At 46.4% G+C, this 20,535-nt stretch overlaps 1 protein-coding gene across 1 annotated transcript in view; it reads left to right on the top strand.

Moving 5' to 3' along the window:
* LOC147659113 (membrane-bound transcription factor site-1 protease-like) overlaps positions 1-20,535 on the top strand; it is a gene marked incomplete at its 5' end in the record, with an annotated part of 181,947 nt that overhangs the window by 48,665 nt on the left and 112,747 nt on the right. Inside the window, 2 exons of the mRNA XM_086951966.1 lie at positions 6,423-6,584; positions 7,962-8,106. Coding sequence (XP_086808092.1) covers positions 6,423-6,584; positions 7,962-8,106 — 307 coding nt within the window. The remainder of the gene's footprint in view (positions 1-6,422; positions 6,585-7,961; positions 8,107-20,535) is intronic.

Raw genomic sequence — 20,535 nt, 5'->3', positions numbered from 1 at the left:
CGTGAGCAGTTCCTTTGGAATGCAGGGGTAGTCTGCTGTTCACAAGGTGCGCGGCGCTGATAAGCAGGCTGGTTCTTTGTGTGAGCATTCCACGAGAATGCATGTTAGTAATGTCGGAACTATGTTTTTCCTTTCGAAGAGCAGCTGCGTGTTTATTTTTGCATCGCGCTTTTACTTAAAGTGAAAGTGCGATGCAAATTTAAAGAAGCAGCTGCGATCTCATCTTTTCACACGCTATGACTGTTTGGGCTGGGTGTCCGCCGACGGGCTGCTCCCACGGCTCAGCTTGTTGGTAAGTCTGCGTTTAATGAACATTTTATTGGTCGTGTTGTGAAACTAGCTGGAAAAGTTAATTTTGTCATCCTTTTTTACTGGGAGTAAATCAATATTTGTTGTTTCGGCTTGTAAGTGATCTAAGATGTAATTGTGCGAGCTCCGGCGTCCCTCCTAGGTGCGTATTTGCGCACTGTCTGACAGTCCTGATACCACTGAGGAGACCATCTCTTTAAAACTACACTTATTTCACTCCGCCAGGCATCCCTTCACTGCGCATCACGCTGTCCTACTGTGTGCTCTTCCTCCGTTCCTGCCACCTGCTGATCTTTCTATACATACTTACATGAGGATCTTTAAGTCGCGGTGCACTGCTTCCCCTCACCCCAAAATGTACCCCAGGAAGCTTGTAAGTGCCCTCTTGCATCTGTGTATGGCCTGTGCCGCACCGATGCGTCTGTCCAGGCGCTATATTAACGGGATTTTCTTTAAAATCGTTCTTTTTACGCAGGTACTGTCTGGTGTCAGACATCGGCTGAGATGCCAGTCTGTGATTTCAGAGACAGTTGAGAGACAGTTGTATTTCAGCTGAAAAGTGGTCGACTTCTGTGCAAGACTGCATTGCCTCAGATCCTAATTCGTCCACTTGAACAAACCGTGTGATCCTGTGCAACCTATGATCGCTTTCTTTAACTTTGTAGAATTCGGAGAGCTTAGTGCTCCAGATATCTACGTTGAATAATCAACTCGGCTGTGTCAACTTGCGCAAGCGCTCCGAAGTAGTTGAAACGGGGTGCGCTAGCGCATTATTGAAGGTACACACACTCAAATGCAGAAGGCATGTTAATGTGTCACGCACCTCTTTCAAACGTGCGCTGTGCTGCGGAGCAGCTGAACTGTCAGCACATACTTACAAAATCACAATGGTGTTGGTTTGCAAACCAAGCTTGTAGCTTCTTGCCATTGTCTGGTACTGTTTGGAGAAGAGAAGAGATTTTCGTTGCTTTAGCGCTGGCTGTTGATGGGACGAACCATGGCAAATTGGCCGTGTTTTAGTTAGCGGCTGTAGTGTCAAAGCACTGCCAGTAAGCAACATTACCATTTCGCAGCCCACTAGCCATACTTTCAACCACTGAAAGATGAAAGGCTGTGCTGGAGCGTAGACGCAGCGATATGTAGATCGCATGCAGAATGCAGCAGCAGGTGCAGTAGCCCGCTGAGCTTTAGTGGCTGCGGATCAAAGCGCAGATAGTTCTTGTGACACTTTAACGCACAATGCCCTCGACAATGCAAGGGGACGTTTGTTTACAGCGGAGATTTCCTCTCCTGGCACCCTGCTCCGGGCACGGTAAACACAGGAGGGTAGTGTTACCAGACACAAAAGGTACTATCGCCTCTTTGAAAGGAGAACCGCTTTAATAAAGATTATATAAATGTGCCGCTAAAAGGAGCTTCCTCTGCTGCAAGCCTCACAAGTAGGTCCGATTTCGTTTCTCACGACAAACAAAAGTAGTGCATGAATTGTGCTCCCGTGGGCGCTGCTCGTGCCAGGACTGACGTTGTAATGGCCCGTTCTTTCATTTTATTAATTTTGACCCTCTATAGCGCCTGCGCAAACCAGACTACTTCTAAGTTCTTATATGCAAAATTCATCTTAAAAATAATGTGCGCTGTCTTGCTCATGGATGCATTTTTACCGACCTCACTATGATGAAGAGCTGAGTTGCACCTACTAATTCATATATCTCAGGAGGCAGAGCGCACAAACGGCTGTTTCCCTATGTCACCTCTTCAATGCACTCAAACGGAGAGCAGAAACGTGGCGCCCAAAGGCCTAACTTCTATTTGTACAGCAGGTGCAGTGGCACCGGTCCCAGAACCCTGGGGCCATTTAACCCTGATAATTGGTGCTATTTTCCTTGCACCAGGCCCAATGATATCCATGCTACACTACCGGCTCCTCTTTTGACGCCGCCCATCTCCCCCTCCTATCTCCACTGGGCTTCCATCCCTGCTGGGGGCTGCGCTGTCAAGCAAGCTCCTTGCTCCTCGGCTTTCCATTTCTAGCTGACAACCCTGCAAGGGGCAGAGAAAGAGGCGCTGCTGACAGCAAAGTGTGGGATTTAAAAAGCATCCTGAATGAGGGGCTTCATAAGCGCCCCCTCGTCCCCACCGCCTTCAACCCCACCCGTGGTCTGACGGGTCATTGCATGACCTGTATTTATATAATCTGTTTTACATCACTGCACACCCCGGACCTCCTGTGCGTTGGGTCACTTTAAATAACTTGTATTCAGGGAACACACACAGCAGCTCCTGAACCCTACATGCAGCTCTGCTCAGAGTAATATGTCCTTTTCTGCATTATGAAGCTTTGTCTGCAGAAGTCAGAAGTTTTAATCCTTTCTCAGGAATGACAGCTAACAATGGGCACTGATTGCTGCTGATGAATCGAAGGGCGGGGGTGAAGCAGGCCCGAGTATCTTGATGCGATCTTCATTGGAAACCGTTCACATGCCTACATTTTCTAAGATGTGTGCAACATGGCACAGAAACCTGTAGCGCTGCACCGGTGCGAACTGCAAATACTGCGCAGCTCTGAATTTACCCCGTGTTACTTGCTGACGTCACTGGTGATGGTTTCGCGAAAAATTTCACTTTAGTTTAATGCTTAAGAGGGTTTATCATTGTGTAATGGGAAATAAGTGTGTGCTCCATGCACACCCTCCAGGACCACTCTTTACACACACACGCACCCACCCGAGGCTAAAGCAGCAATATGCGTCCCTTTCAAGGAAGTTTCACGCATTGGCCATGGAACAATGGTACTATTTACCCTCTGTTCCTTGGTTGCGCCTGTTTTCATTTGGCGCCGGGAGTTCATGCAAAGGCAGGTGCGCACATTTGCGTCACTTAGTGGCTCGTGCCTTGTGTGGAATCCTGGTGGTGCTTGTTTTTATGGCGATTATAGCAGAACAGTCCAGTGAGCACGTCCGGAAATTTCAAACGAGGCAACGTCCGCTTGCAAAGTGAACAAGCATTTGCAATGCAATCGGTCTCGCAGTTGTGAGCCTTTGAGCTATTGGCATTGTAAATGGCAATGCCTTTTATTTATGTTTTGGTTTTTAAAACATAAATGCAAGGCATTGTCATTTACAAAGCCAATAGCTTAAACTCTCGCAAAGGCGAGACCTATTGCATTGCAAATGCTTGTTGTTTATGCCGCTTAAGCTGCCCCGCGTCTGGTCGCTTCCACTTTGTAAGCTCCTGGGCACTAGACGGGCAGCTGAAGCAGAACGCATCCTGCGGACTTGCACCTCACTGCCTATTGCAATAGCCATGGCAAAAGTCTTAGGGTGGTCATGGGCATTGAGGGCTCGCCTAATGCTCCAGAGTGAGATTAAAAATTGACGTGAACTAAACTAACTACCATACTATCAAGCAGTGTAGGGCTTGATAGTCAGTACCATTCGCTATGTCCCAAAATTAATTACATGCAAGAAGGTATAAATTAATTGTTACTTGTATAGAAGAATGTGATGTATTTTGTATATATTTTAACTGTTTTTAGGAAATTCTCTAAGGATATTTTAATGTTTTATGATCAGTGGACTCACCTTACTTTCTAGATATATCACTATGAGACTTCAAAGTGGGTCTGCCCTGGGGTGTGTATCTCCATTTTTTTATCTATGAAATATTCAAATAGGGAAAATGAAGTAGTTTCTTTTTATATTTAGTCAATGCATGTTTCTCTATCGACAGCTGTTTTATATAAATAATTCTATTTGTATTTTTGTAAATGCTTTTGACTGAAAATTGTTGAATAAAGCTGTTGAAAATGGAAATGGTGTGCCTCTGAAGCAGTTATACATCTTGTATAGGAATGCCTAAGTATTGACTTGCCTGCACTCGCAGAGGATTTTAGGAACGTTGCCTAAACTGCACTTGATGGTCAGGTCCTGGCTAACACATATGTACCCTCATTAACCCAATCCTCAGTAGATTCGGTCCTGATGAATTGTTGAGATCGATAGTGACCATAATTTGTCAAGAAACGTGTTGATCCACTTTTACACAACCCTGTGAGCTAGATTGGACCATTATATCCCCCTCCAGCCTCCCTTTGATCTTACATTCAGTCACAACAACCGGGCATGATTTTGCATCGAAACCTCCATAATCTACACCTCAATGCATGGATATTGAGTGGAATCAACTGAGCTGGTTCGAGGCATGTGGGCTGCTGAATTCATATCTGTGCATAGATCGCCGCCTAGTGTTGGGTCTGGATGATCGCACATTGTTGTCCTGGAAGAGTCTTCGAAGTATCACGAGATAGGTGGCTCCTCCCCTGGACTACAGTGCGCATGGGCATCGACTCCATCCTCAGATTGTTTTTTTCCGCCATTGGGTTCGGATGCATATTGGTTCACAATTTATTTTGAGTATTTGTTGTATTGCATTGCATTGCTTAGAACGATAGGTCGTCCCTCTGCAGATAAACCTTTCTGATCTTTTTCTAGCCCATGAAGGTATGCTTTGATCACTGCTTAATAATTAGTTATCATCCCTTTAGGCGTTCCTTGGTTTATCTGATGAGCCCGCTTTATTCAAGTTGCCTTTTGTGACACATTCTCATAAAGGGGCTCGCTTATGATTTTCCATCTCTATTTATTATGCCGCCATGGAACCTCAGTTTAATCCCTATTCTTTTCGATGTAGGTTCCTTTGGAACTAATGGACAACTGCCCCTTGAGAAAATCAGAATAGTTTGTCTTGGTGCCCTTAGTTTGGCACATTGTGGGAGTAAGTTGCAGGTGTAGTCTGTCCAGCCTTCCATGTTCCACTTGTTTCCAGACACGTTCGTACTTAACACTTTGGCTGCATTTCCCCATAAAGTGGTGACACCCTTTCATTTGGGAGAGTGTCACACTTCCTGTTGTCTTCTCTTCTCTACATACCAATAAGGACAAGACGAGGCTTCATTAGTTGTATCTTAAGCGGGCCCTTAGTTTCTTTTTTGATAGAACTGAGGAGCACTTTAGAGGATCAGCTTTTTTAGATTCGCTGGTGCAGATGGGAAAGTCCATTTATGAACAGCTTTATTTTTAGGATTTATTTCTTTGTATCAAGTTGTGGTATGCAGTGGCCAGAAAGGAACCGCCAGTGGCCCTTAAGGCACTTTCTAGAACCTCTAGTAGCCCGTCAGGCACTTTCTTCACAGGGCAAAAACGATTACAAAACTCTTTGCTAAAGGCTTTCATTTATTTGATTTCTAGCAAGCTGCTTCATCTGTGTCCATACCTTTACCATGCACTACTATGTTGACGTTCTGTTTTGGAGGGATGGCCAATTTGCCCGCTTGGACCTGCAGGTCTTCTTCCTGTAAAGTCCAGTACTCATACCTACCACCTTTGAGGGTACGGGTTTGGTATCCCTTCAAAGGTTAAGGAATCTGCGGTGAGAAGTATCCATCAAAATCACAGTTTACTTACCTTTATTAACACTTGTTCTACTGGATTCGCTGTCTTATTGCAGATTCCTTTACCAACCATCCTTCTACCAATTTACACTTGTCATAGGTAATAACGCTGCAAGCTGGAGATCACACATTATCTAGTCCTTTGTTGTCTTTCGCTCTCAGTTGAAGATCATTTGACATTTTCTATGGTTAAAATGACATTGGCACAAAGGGCTGGTGCCTATGTGTGGCTGTGTACTGTTATGTCTGGAGGCGGGATGGAGTCACAATGGAGGGTGATGATACCAACTACCAGTGCACGTGGGCTAGTCCAGACAGTTCGCATCTAGTCTGGCACCTGGAGAGATTTGGAAGGTGTGGAATCTGTGGTTAGAATATCCACCAGAAAGTGTAAACAAAGGTAACTTGTTTTTCTAATCCCCATGGTGCTCAGTTTCCATCTAAATCTTTGTTAGAAACCAGGTTCCCCCCTACATCTAATATACCTATGCAGATGCAGTCCAAAAACTTCTTCAGACACTTCGCTGTCTGGCACTTGACTGGGCAGTGTACATAATTTTATTCCCATTTCACCCGACCAGTCATGGGCTCTCGTTTATCACTAGCCTGAACTTTGTCTGTCGCTGATTACCACGAGCTAAACATCATTCATTTCCTCTTACAGTACGGTTCGGAATCGTGAACTTGTGAATCCAGCCAGTATGAAGCAGGCTCTCATTGCATCAGCAGCTAGGCTTCCTGGAGTCAATATGTTTGAACAAGGCCATGGAAAGCTGGACCTTCTCCGAGCCTATCAGATCCTTAACAGCTACAAACCCCAAGCCAGGTCAGTAGATTTAGTTTTCAATTTTCTTTTTCCTCTTTGTTGTTTTTGGTACAGGCATGATACATGTTCTGTTTTGGAGTTTGATGTAAGTTAGTCTTATTGCATTTGATTTTTCTTTGCTATAATGCCAGAATTTCATTTTGGTCAACTCAGTGTAGATGTCAAGTGCCAAAGTGCAACCTTTTTGTTTCATAGAGTTTGTTATAGCACAAATAACGCACAACACATATAAGCAATGTAAATTACTTTCAGTTGAAAAAGATAATGTAATATTTTACAAATAGTGGTCACCTAGAATACCTGGTTGTAACACTGACTATAAAACAATGCAACTATACCGTAAAGCATGTTTATTACACAAAGACACTGGCAACCCGAGTCTTAAAAATCCAGTCTTTAACCCCTCTTGATAAATGACTGAATCAGTTCACTAGACCTGGTAGGAGTGTTTTCTTAAGAAGTTTAAATTATGAAGCAGCACCTCAACAAACTAGGATGACATGTCGGCCACACCTATGGGTGTAAAAACAGCTATTGTGAAAACTCAGCCAGCGTGTCAGAAATAATACTTAGTTATCCTGAAGTCTGTACTTGTCAATCTGAGCATGGGCTAATCACTGGCTTTTCTTGTTTCACTCTAATTATATTCATTGGGACCAAATAAACAATTTAATCTTTCAGAAACGCACTTTGTTCTCTTTTGTTTGAAGAAGTCTAGACCGTGTTCCAAAGCTTGACTCATTCGTTATCTAACAATTTGTGGTTCAATTCTTCTCTGTAATTAGAATATGTAGAGCAAACATTAACTAGAAATGGGTCCTTTTATTTGAATACCTCTTGGAAAATTGTCCTAGACATGGCAAAAGAACAGTCATGTCTCCAATGTTAGTTTGGAACTTTAAGGAAGCCTGCTTTTAGGAGAATCCTACAAATGTGCCTCTTAGTGGCAGATCACCTGCATTTAGCTGGGTACATGCCTTGCTGGTTCAGTTGGAGCAAAGGCAGCCACTGTGTGTGTGTTTCTGTAGTGAATAGACTTGTATGCCGATGTATTTATTAAAAATGCGGGACAAGCACTGATTCTCTGGTAATAGTCGTCCGTACTGAGCCGGCAGTCGGGGCCTAAATTTGTACTGCAGTGAGTAGAGTAACATTTTAAAGTTTGCACTGCTGGTTCAAGGTTCATCAAAGCCTATTTTCAGTTATATATTCTCTATTCTACACTTTTTCTTTAGACACTGCTTTTTTCTAGCTGTTTCTGCTACCTTTTAAAATCTGTCAATGCTTCCTTTTTTAAGCATGCTTTTGTATCTTTTTCCAGACTAACCGGTTTATTTTGAAATATGCAGACACTGTTGTGGTTTCTTTTATGTCTAGCCTGAGTCCAAGCTATGTTGACCTGACAGAATGCCCCTACATGTGGCCCTATTGCTCCCAACCCATCTACTACGGAGGGATGCCAACTATTGTCAATGTTACAATCCTTAATGGAATGGGAGTAACTGGCAGAATTGTAGATAAGGTAAGATAATTTTTTTTGATTCAAGAAAATATGTTTTCATCTTCCTCTTTATTATTCCTAACCTTTGAGCAATAAACCTGGGCTGCATTTATGGCTTCCAGAGTGGGTGAGCACACTGTGTATACAGCACACTGATGGACTGATGGGTGCGGTCCAACTTTGTCAGGCGGATGCTTTGTCAAAAGCGCTACTATTGAGTATCTAATTAGAAAGCAGATAGCATGACAACAGAAACAAAATAAGCAGTGAAGATGGGGGGGGGGGGGGGTGATTACAAAAGGGATGTAGTGTATTTGTATTTAATTTATTTAACTGGAAAAAGAACTCAACCCTTCCTGAAATCTATATTGAAAATGGCAGCATTATAGTGTCCGGAAATCCCTTAGGTAAATATTGTAAGACTTGTGACCTTTCAAGAAGTGTGTTGTCTTGAAAGGTTTGAAGATGTTTTAATGTTAAGTAAAATGAAACGATGCCTCTCGGAAATGTTCCATCTTTTTTTATTGAAATTATTATAATGTTTATCATCTGCTGTATGAATCAGTTATTTTTCTCCCATTGTAACAGTTTTGGTTTCAAATTACTTATTATAAATCATAAAATAAAACAAGGAATTGAAAATTGTTATACCTATGGGGGAATGAGTAAATGCCCTATCTGAAAGAAACAGGTTAGTATTAGATTCCTTACCTTGCAATATCCCCAGGCGTCGGACTGGATCCGGAAATTTTTGCGTAGCAGTACCCTTGCGTGTCGACAGGCGTCGTCTGCGGCTCCGCGTCCGTCGTGAGCGCCGTGATGACGTCGTCGGAGTACTTAGATGCCGCCTCCGCGCGCTGACGTCCGTTCTTCTTTTTTCCGCGCCAGCAGCGCAGATTCGGAAAAAGTGGTACATTAGTCACTTTTTGACTAAACTTTTTTATGATCCCTTTTGATCCTTTTCGAGTCTTTGACTCCGAACGGTGCCGGTAGGGATGCCAGGTTTCAAGCCCTGTGAGGACTGCGACCGACTGATGTCGGTCACCGACCCTCACCGCCGGTGTCTTCACTGTCTCGGGGTCGACCACGACGACCAGGCCTGCCCCGACTGCCGAGCCCTGACTTCGAAAGCTAGGCGGGAGCGGTCCCGCAAGCGGCTCGAGCTCCGGCAGTCGGCCCGCGAGAGGTCCCGGTCCGGACGGAGGTCGAGGGACCGGTCGCGGGGTCAGAGCCATCATAGCTCCGGGAGTCGACATCACTCTTCGGGCTCGAAGTCGTCAGGTAAGCACAAGAAGTCGAAGAGACATCATCGCTCTTCCGACTCACCCCGACGCTCACGCGATGCGGGCGGGGGTTCGGGTGACACCGCCCACGCTGCTCCGACGGAGTTGTGGGCATCGCGACCTGCCCCATACCTTCCGGTACCTGGGCAGTAAGCAACGCCGGAGGAGATCGAGCGCTTCCTCGTGGCCATGAGGTCCCTCTCTCCTCCGACTGGCTCTGCGGCGCCTTCGGGCCCAGCGGCCCTAGCGGGTCGGGTGCTTCGGCCTCGACGCCGCCGACGCCTTTGGGCCCCGCTGGATCCGCTTCCGGATCCGGGTCGTCGCCGGTTGACCTAACGACCTCACCGGCGCCGTCTTCGGGTGACGCCGTCCCCGATGCCTCCCTCGATCCGGCGTCGGAACGGCGCCGCTGGGCGCCGCTTTCGACGCCGCTTGGAGAGTTTTACTTCAATGAACCGGCCCCATCTTTTGACAACCCTGAATTTCAGGACATGGGTGATGAGGAGTATTGGGAGGGTCTGCGGACCCTCTGACACGTGAGTGTCAGTCCCAGCAGGATTGGACAGGTGAACTTCGGGATTCCAGTAGTCTGGACACTTCGCCAGACACTGGTTTTGTCTCACCCCCTACCGTGGCTACGGAGGAGGGGGCAACCTTCAGTGTGGTGTTGACGCGGGCGGCCAAGGCCTTGGGCCTTGAGCTCCCCGTCGCGGCCGTGAGGACCAACCTCCTCACTGAGGTCCTTAAACCACAGTCAAGCTCGGCCGAGCCTCTGCTGCCGTTTTAATGAGGCCTTGACTGGCGTTCTTTTGGGCACTTGGTCTAGACCCGCTACAGGTGCACCTGTAGATAGGAACGTGGCCAGACGCCACCGCCCGGCCCCAGGCGACCCTGGTTTCCTGTCCACCCATCCCACCCCGAGAGCCTGGTCATCCAGGCTTCCAACTCCCAGAACGCATTCCCATCGGCTCCACCTGATCGGGAATCCAAGAGGTATGAGCAATACGGCAAGAAGGTATTCTCCTCCCTCAGTTTGGGACTGCGGTCTTCCGACACCGCATGCCTTTTGGGCCGCTACACCCACTCTCTGTGGGACAAGGGCGCGGATGTGCTGCCACAATGCCCGGCGGGGGTCAAGGCTCAATTCACCCAAGTCCTTGTTGAGGGTCGAGATGCAGCACACTATTCCATCTGGTGTGGGCTGGATACCACCGACTCACTGGGCAGAGCGATGGCAAGAACGGTGGCGATTCGTCGCCACGCCTGGTTGAGGTCCGCCAACTTTTTGGCCGATGTCCAGAATACCCTCATGGACATGCCGTTTGATGGCCGTCGCCTGATTGGCGACAAGGCAGACCATGCGCTTGAGCGCTTTAAGGACTCCAGGGCTACGGCCAAGTCCTTGGGCCTCCCGGCCCCGCGCCAGCAATCGGGTGACTTTCGCTCCTTTGTGGCCAACGAACGGGCGCCCCCACATGTGCTGCCACCCACGCACCGCAGACTAATTACCAACGCGGTGGTGGCCGTGGAAACCGCTGTGGCGGCGTTCGGGGATAACGGCGAGGCCAGTCCACACTTACCTATGTATAAGGAGGGATTAAACACTATACCACTAGGGATGTGTTTGATATGCTAACCATATCCGTGTGTATGGACAGGGGGCAACACTAGTTGTTTTTAGTTACCCTCACACACCCTAGTGGTGTCATGCTTCATCATCGGGTCACCCCGACTCCTATAGGTCAGGGTGGGCTCAACCACAGTGTTGGGAAGCTCTTAAGATAATGAAGGAAAGGGGGGTATAAATAAAATACCTCAATCAGACCCCCGGTATCCCTTTATTCATGGGTCTGGTTGGGTTATTAAAAAAAGGAATAAAAGTAGGGTTGTTATAGGATTTTTATGGTCCTATGACCCTAGTGTAATGCCAACATGTTTCAGTCCTTGTGAGGCCATAAAGGTCCCGGACTTTCTTCAGGGCAAAATTCAGAGACCCCCTTATGTGTGGGGATACTACAGTAGGGGAATTCCCTACTCTATTGGTATGGCGAGGGAAGAGTAGCTTCTCCTCGTATTCGTGTGGTAATGTTATTAACAATTGCCAGGCTCCATCTGTAGAGAGATTTAGCATATAGAATTTTTAGAAACAGACATTCTCTGTATATTCGCATAAAATCCCTGTGCTTGGCACGCTAAGTGAACATGCTCAATTAGTGGAGAACACGTATGATCTCATTCTATGTCACATCTATATACTATATAGTGGCATTCTCATTATGTGACACCCAACATTCTGTGTCAATGCATCACACTCCATTAACTTTTAACGGTGTGAGGCTGTGAAGTGAGGTATAAAACAAGTGATCGAAGTCTCAATGGCAGAAATTGAGTCACACACACTCTATCAAACACACATGCATATTCCACCTTAGTGTATCACACATTAAAAACCATCTGTGAACATACTGCATGCACTGGTTGATAACTGTCTTTTTCACTTACCCAAATTATGTTGGGCGTAGGCACCTTGGTGGGCGGGGCTTTGGGCATACTCTCCTAATTAAAGTATGGAGGAAAGTAAGGTGTCTCCTTGAAATGCGAGTAGGTCTAACGTTAGACTATTGAGTATAGCGGGGCTTCGTATAACTCATCTGAACCCACATTTGGTCGAAGTCGAATCTCTACTTACTTGTTGCAGAGGATAAACCCTACCAAATTGTGGTCCGTCCCGCTCGCCGGCTTGTGGCTGCTTTTGCGAGACGATGCAGAAGAATGGGCTGTTTATTTCCGCATACGGGATGTCGCGTATGACGTCAATCCCGGAAGAGAGGACGTATTCTACCGCATGGGGTCATGGGAAATGTAGTATTAGATCGCGGTTAGCATTCCGAAATACCGGAAGTACCGCTGAAGATTGTGATTTAGGAGAATAACCCAAAACTAATTAAGGCGGGCTACTCTGTATATCAGTATTCGATTCTGATATTTGCCAATATTAATTTTTCATCTTGTAATTAATATTTTGATGGATAAATCAATTTTATAAAACAAAAGGTTTATCGTGGATTAGGTCCCAAAAGGTTTTTTAGGTGGACTGACATAGTGAAAAAAACGAAATTAAAATAGTGCATTCGAAGGCAGTATGTGCAAGTATTTATTCAGCATATAGGTGGATGCTTCGGTTTGTCCATAAAGATTAACACTGGTAGGCAACGAATGTGTTGTCTTGTACTCCAATCTTTGGCAGGAAAGGTTTGATCTTATACATAAGGGGGACCATATTGGAACAAGTTGGGTATAGTTGACCAATCTACTCTGATCATGATCATTTTGCAAATCATAAGGTGGTTTATGTAAATGTTCATTATTCCAAATACATGCAACTGGCTCAAAGTATTGTGATGTTTTTTCTATCTTAATATCACTTCCTTAGTTGAGCCCATGGTATCGAGTCATTGAGGCCTGATATATGAGTCCTGAGACGGTAGACCCATCTCTGCTCTTTCTCTAGTAACACCTTTTGTAGGTTGTTGTCTGGCCTGACTTTCTCAATCACTGTCCATTTAATGTCAGTGTCTTTATGATTATTTTCAACAAAATGTGCAGTGAGCTTGGTAGCAATAACTCCTCTTCTTATTGTGCTACGATGTTCGCTGATACGTATTCTAATCTTACGTGAAGTCATGCCTACATAGGACAATTGACAGGGGCACTTAATCAAATAAATTACTGCCTCTGAATTACAGTTTGTGTGGCATCTTTGTTCCCAGGGTGTATTGAGACCCAGATCCAAGTGTGTGGGGTGTCCAGTAAATTCACAAGCCACACATGTGCCACATGGGTAGTGTCCCATCACTGGAGTGGTGTTCCAGAGTGTGGTTTGTATGTTTGTTGTTTGTTTGAAGCTGTTGGTATGTACAAGTGAGTCTTTTAAACTCTTGCTTTTCTTAAAAGAGAACATAGGTTTTTCAAAATTTAAGGTATTGGACGTCAAGATATTCCATTTCTTATTTATGATTTTTTTGATCATGTTTGATGAAGAGTTGAATGTGGTTACACATATTAGTTGTTGTCGTTCTGTTTTTTCATTGGTTTCGAGTAGAGATTCTCTTGGTGTGTTCCGTGCTCGTTTTTTGGCTTTCTCAATTATTGTAGTTGGATACTTCTTTTGTTTCAATTTGTTTGTCAAGACCTCAGCCTCCTTTTTGAAATCTTTGACATCAGAGCAGTTTCTGCGAATTCGCAGAAATTGGCCCACGGGTAGGTTTTCTCTCAAGCTCCTAGGATGAGCACTGTCAAACCTTAAGAGGCTATTCTTGTCAGTGGGTTTGGTATAAAGAGAACTGGACAAACTGCCATCCTTAGCAAAGATATTTATGTCCAAGAATGGTACTGTTTCTTTATTCTGGTTCATTGAAAAACGAAGGTAGGGATTAAGACCATTTATATATTGTTCAAAATTCTGTAAAGTTGTTTCATCCCCCTTCCATATCAACAGGATATCATCTATATACCTGTACCACCTACAGATGTTATTTGTGTAGGGGTTAGGAGCCCAGATGTTATGGTTTTCAAAGTGGCTCATGTACAGGCAGGCTATGCTAGGAGCAAAAGTACTGCCCATAGAAGTTCCATGGGTTTGCAGGTACATCTGATCTTCAAACTTAAAGTTCTCTGTCAGAGCTAGTTTTATGAGGTATACTATCCATTCAACAGGAGCTGACCATTCCCATTCTTCACTTTGGAGTAAGTTCTGGACCACTTCTACACTTTCAATTTGTGGAATACTGGTATATAGTGCCTCTACATCAAGACACACTAGAATGTATTGATCCGGGTCGTACTCTATGTTCATGATCAGATTCAGTAGATGTTTAGTGTCTTGTACATAGGATTTAATACATTTGACTAGAGGACGTAGAAACCAGTCAGTGTATTGTGAGAGAGGCTCCAAAATTGATCCGCACCCAGATACTATGGGTCTGCCCGGTGGTGGTACTTTCCCTTTATGGATTTTGGGAATTGTGTAGAACAAAGAAGTTCTGGGTTCTTGTTGGTTGAGGAATTGGTGTTCTTTCTTAGAGATCCAACCCTTCTCCAGTGCATCCAGTGTTGCTGCACTAATAGTCTTTCTCAATCTTTCAGTAGGATCTCTGTTTATTTTCTGGTAGAATTTCTCATCCTGTAGTAGTGTTAGGCATGCTGTTCTGTATGCCTCTTATAATAATAATAAGAAATGGAATATCTTGACGTCCAATACCTTAAATTTTGAAAAACCTATGTTCTCTTTTAAGAAAAGCAAGAGTTTAAAAGACTCACTTGTACATACCAACAGCTTCAAACAAACAACAAACATACAAACCACACTCTGGAACACCACTCCAGTGATGGGACACTACCCATGTGGCACATGTGTGGCTTGTGAATTTACTGGACACCCCACACACTTGGATCTGGGTCTCAATACACCCTGGGAACAAAGATGCCACACAAACTGTAATTCAGAGGCAGTAATTTATTTGATTAAGTGCCCCTGTCAATTGTCCTATGTAGGCATGACTTCACGTAAGATTAGAATACGTATCAGCGAACATCGTAGCACAATAAGAAGAGGAGTTATTGCTACCAAGCTCACTGCACATTTTGTTGAAAATAATCATAAAGACACTGACATTAAATGGACAGTGATTGAGAAAGTCAGGCCAGACAACAACCTACAAAAGGTGTTACTAGAGAAAGAGCAGAGATGGGTCTACCGTCTCAGGACTCATATATCAGGCCTCAATGACTCGATACCATGGGCTCAACTAAGGAAGTGATATTAAGATAGAAAAAACATCACAATACTTTGAGCCAGTTGCATGTATTTGGAATAATGAACATTTACATAAACCACCTTATGATTTACAAAATGATCATGATCAGAGTAGATTGGTCAACTATACCCAACTTGTTCCAATATGGTCCCCCTTATGTATAAGATCAAACCTTTCCTGCCAAAGATTGGAGTACAAGACAACACATTCGTTGCCTACCAGTGTTAATCTTTATGGACAAACCGAAGCATCCACCTATATGCTGAATAAATACCTGCACATACTGCCTTCGAATGCACTATTTTAATTTCGTTTTTTTCACTATGTCAGCCCACCTAAAAAACCTTTTGGGACCTAATCCACGATAAACCTTTTGTTTTATAAAATTGATTTATCCATCAAAATATTAATTACAAGATGAAAAATTAATATTGGCAAATATCAGAATCGAATACTGATATACAGAGTAGCCCGCCTTAATTAGTTTTGGGTTATTCTCCTAAATCACAATCTTCAGCGGTACTTCCGGTATTTCGGAATGCTAACCGCGATCTAATACTACATTTCCCATGACCCCATGCGGTAGAATACGTCCTCTCTTCCGGGATTGACGTCATACGCGACATCCCGTATGCGGAAATAAACAGCCCATTCTTCTGCATCGTCTCGCAAAAGCAGCCACAAGCCGGCGAGCGGGACGGACCACAATTTGGTAGGGTTTATCCTCTGCAACAAGTAAGTAGAGATTCGACTTCGACCAAATGTGGGTTCAGATGAGTTATACGAAGCCCCGCTATACTCAATAGTCTAACGTTAGACCTACTCGCATTTCAAGGCGACACCTTACTTTCCTCCATACTTTAATTAGGAGAGTATGCCCAAAGCCCCGCCCACCAAGGTGCCTACGCCCAACATAATTTGGGTAAGTGAAAAAGACAGTTATCAACCAGTGCATGCAGTATGTTCACAGATGGTTTTTAATGTGTGATACACTAAGGTGGAATATGCATGTGTGTTTGATAGAGTGTGTGTGACTCAATTTCTGCCATTGAGACTTCGATCACTTGTTTTATACCTCACTTCACAGCCTCACACCGTTAAAAGTTAATGGAGTGTGATGCATTGACACAAAATGTTGGGTGTCACATAATGAGAATGCCACTATATAGTATATAGATGTGACATAGAATGAGATCATACGTGTTCTCCACTAATTGAGCATGTTCACTTAGCGTGCCAAGCACAGGGATTTTATGCGAATATACAGAGAATGTCTGTTTCTAAAAATTCTATATGCTAAATCTCTCTACAGATGGAGCCTGGCAATTGTTAATAACATTACCACACGAATACGAGGAGAAGCTACTCTTCCCTCGCCATACCAATAGAGTAGGGAATTCCCCTACTGTAGTATCCCCACACATAAGGGGGTCTCTGAATTTTGCCCTGAAGAAAGTCCGGGACCTTTATGGCCTCACAAGGACTGAAACATGTTGGCATTACACTAGGGTCATAGGACCATAAAAATCCTATAACAACCCTACTTTTATTATTCCTTTTTTTAATAACCCAACCAGACCCATGAATAAAGGGATACCGGGGGTCTGATTGAGGTATTTTATTTATACCCCCCTTTCCTTCATTATCTTAAGAGCTTCCCAACACTGTGGTTGAGCCCACCCTGACCTATAGGAGTCGGGGTGACCCGATGATGAAGCATGACACCACTAGGGTGTGTGAGGGTAACTAAAAACAACTAGTGTTGCCCCCTGTCCATACACACGGATATGGTTAGCATATCAAACACATCCCTAGCGGTATAGTGTTTAATCCCTCCTTATACATAGGCCGTTTTTTCCCTATGAGCGCAACCTACTTAGAATTTTTCTTTAGTAAGGTGCTTTTTGGAGTATTTTTTTGGTTACAGAGTATTCACTGGGAGGACGTACTCCATATATCCTCTTAAATCCCTCTGGGGCCTCTAAAATAAATTATAGGGGTCCTTTATCTTACAGTCCACACTTACCCCTGCAGCATCCGCCTCAAAACCCTCCTAGTCCGTGCTTTCAGGCCCATGTGACGCCAGTGGGGGGGGGCAGGGTTCGCCATCACCACTTCCACTGGCGCACTGTCATATCGGACAGGTGGGTGCTGCAAATCATCCGAAGGGGCTACTCCCTCCCCTTTGATACGATCCCTCCAGCCATGCCACCGCAATTCCACCGCGTGTCGGGGATCATTTGCGACTTCTGCAGGAGGAAGTTACGGCCCTCTTGGCCAAGGGGGCCATCGAGCGCGTTCCTGGGCCAGAAGTAGGGTGTGGTTGCTACTCCCACTACTTTCTGGTACCCAAGAAGGGCAAAGGGGGCCTACGCCCTATCCTGGATCTACGGAACGTCAACGGCTTCCTCCGAAAGGATAAGTTCAAAATGCTGACACTGGCTCAGGTCTTTGCTGCCCTGGACCCAGGAGACTGGATGGTAGCGTTGGACTTGCAGGACGCTTATTTCCACATCCCCGTCCTGCCGACCCACTGGCGCTACCTGCGGTTCACGGTAGGCCATGAGCACTTTCAGTTTACCGTGCTCCCCTTCGGCCTTACCAGCGCCCCATGGGTGTTCACGAAAGTGATGGCGGTGGTCGCAGCTCATCTGCGCAGGTTAGGGGTTTCAGTCTTCCCCCTACCTCGACGACTGGTTGTTGAAGGCGGGCTTGCCCCAGACAGTCGTCAGCCACCTCCAGACGACGGCAGACCTCCTGCACCTGCTAGGGTTCTCCATCAATGTGGCAAAGTCACACCGGTGTCCCTCTCAAAAGCTCCTCTTCATCGGAGCGGTTCTCTACTTGGTGAAGTTTCAGGTTTATCCTCCCGAGCAGCGGGTTCAGGATATTCAGGCTCTGATTCCGATCTTTCAGCCTTTATCCCGAGTTTCGGTCAGGTTGACGCTGTGGCTTCTGGGGCTGATGGCCTCCTGCATCCTTCTGGTGCATCACGTCCGATGGCAGATGCGGGCTCTGCAGTGGGACCTGAAGTTTCAGTGGGCCCAGCATCAGGACAACCTGTCCGACCATGTCCTGATCTCAGAGGGCACTGCAAGACAGCTGCAGTAGTGGCTCACGGACCGCGATTGGGTCAGCGGCAGATCCCTTTCCCTTCCCCAACCGGAGCACGTAGTTGTGACGGACACGTCCCTCCAGGGCTGGGGAGGCCACATGGGAGAGGCGGAGATCAGAGGCCTCTGGTCTCCGGCAGAGTCCCGGCTCCATATCAACCTTTTGGAGCTGCGAGCGATTAGTCTTGCACTCCAGGCATTCCTCCACTCTGTCCGGGGGAGTGTAGTGCAGGTGTTCACGGACAACACCTACGCCATGTGGTACTGCAACAAACAGGGCAGGGTGGGGTCGTGGACCCTCTTCCAGGAGGCTCTGCGCCTCTGGCAGTGGCTGGAACGTCAGGGCGTGACCCTGGTGGTTCAACACCTGGCAAGTTCTCTGAACGCCAGGGCGGACGAGCTCAGCTGCTGGTGCATGATGGATCACGAATGGCGTCTGAACTCGGACGTGGCGCAAGGACTCTTTCTGCAGTGGGGAGAGCCTTAGTTAGATCTATTTGCCACCAAAGAAGACGTGCAATGTCATCGGTTCTGCGCGTTGGAATTTCCAAGGCGGCACTCGCTAGGAGACGCTTTTCGTCGCGAGTGGAGTTGCTGCCTGTTGTACGCCTTTCCACCTGTACCACTTCTGCCCAGAGTGCTGAAGATCAAACGCGGCCGGGCCCAAGTCATCCTTGTGGCTCCGGACTGGGCACGAAGGTACTGGTATCCTGAGCTACTCAGTATGTCAGTCGATCCCCCCCGGTTCGTCTGCCTCTTCAGGAGGACCTTCTGTCGCAGCAGCAGGGAACGGTCCTCCACCCGAACCTGTTCAGTCTCCACCTCCATGCTTGGAGATTGAGCGGCGACAGTTGAGGCCATTTGACTTGCCTCCTGAAGTCTGTAATATCATTCTGGCAGCCAGGCGTCATTCCACAAAGTCGGTATACACCCTCAGGTGGAACAGATTTGTGGCATGGTGCACAGCAAAGGCTGTGGATCCTCTCTCTGCCCCTCTTTCTGAGGTTCTTCTCCTCCTTCTTTCTCTTGCCCAGCAGGGCTCTGCTCTGGGCACTATCAAGGGCCACCTTTCTGCCCTCAGTTTTTCTAAGGCTGCCTGATCAACCATCTTTGTTCAAGTCCCCTATTGTAACTCGTTTTCTAAAAGGCATCACACACACGTTTCCACCTGTTCCATTCGTGGTGCCTCAGTGGGACTTGAACCTGGTTCTTACTTATCTGATGTGCGCTCCCTTTGAGCAACTTCACAACTCTCCTATCCACCTTCTTACTCTGAAGCCTGCTTTCCTGGTTGCCATCACCTCTGCCAGGAGAGTTAGTGAGCTCCAGGCTCTTTCATCCAAACCTCCTTTCTTTTCTGTCCATCCGGACAAGGTTGTGTTGCGGACTAGACCCTCTTTCCTGCCCAAGGTTGTCACGGCCTTCCACATCGGCAGTCTATCACCTTGCCCACCTTCTTTCCGCCTCCGCATCCCTCAAAGGAGGAAGAGCGGCTCCACCGTCTGGACCTAAAACGTGCGCTCTCGTTTTATCTGGATCGCACCCTCCAGTTCCGGGTGGATGACCACCTCTTTGTTGGTTACGTGGGCGCTAAGAAGGGACGGGCGGTGCACAAGCGGACCATCTCTCTGTGGGTCGTCTTGTGTATCAAGGCTTGTTACTCCTTGGCGAAGAAGCAGCCTCCTGTTGGGCTGAGGGCCCATTCCACTCGGGCCACGGCGGCTACCACTGCCTTGGGCCGGGGTGTCCCCTTGCAGGACATCTGTCAGGCAGCTACATGGGCATCGCTGCACACGTTTGCGAGACGCTACTGCCTGGACAGCCAAGTCCGGAGGGATGGCTTCTTTGGCCGTTCCGTCCTCCAGGACTTTCTGGTGTGATTATTGGTTCGCAGACCCACGTCCGGGTTGGTATTGCTGGGGTATCTAGTCTAAGGTAAGGAATCTAATACTAACCTGTTTCTTTCAGATGAATAAGTTACTTACCTTCGGTAACGATATATCTGTAAGAAACAGTAGTTAGTATTAGATTCCTTACCGCCCCATCCATCCTCCCCGTTCTGCGAACCGATATCTAGGGTTAAGGTCATCCCCTTTCAGGGCCCTAGTTTCAATGGCACCAGTGTTGGTTTTTAACATGGCTCTGCGTTTCTGGCACGGAAAAGCTGTGTCTAAGAACTGACGTCAGCGTGCGGAGGCGGCGTCTAAGTACTCCGACGTCATCACGGAGCCCACGACG

Source organism: Lissotriton vulgaris, unplaced genomic scaffold, assembly GCF_964263255.1.
Source record: "Lissotriton vulgaris unplaced genomic scaffold, aLisVul1.2 SCAFFOLD_3064, whole genome shotgun sequence".
Taxonomy (NCBI): domain Eukaryota; kingdom Metazoa; phylum Chordata; class Amphibia; order Caudata; family Salamandridae; genus Lissotriton; species Lissotriton vulgaris.
This window is presented reverse-complemented; position numbering and strand designations above follow the sequence as displayed.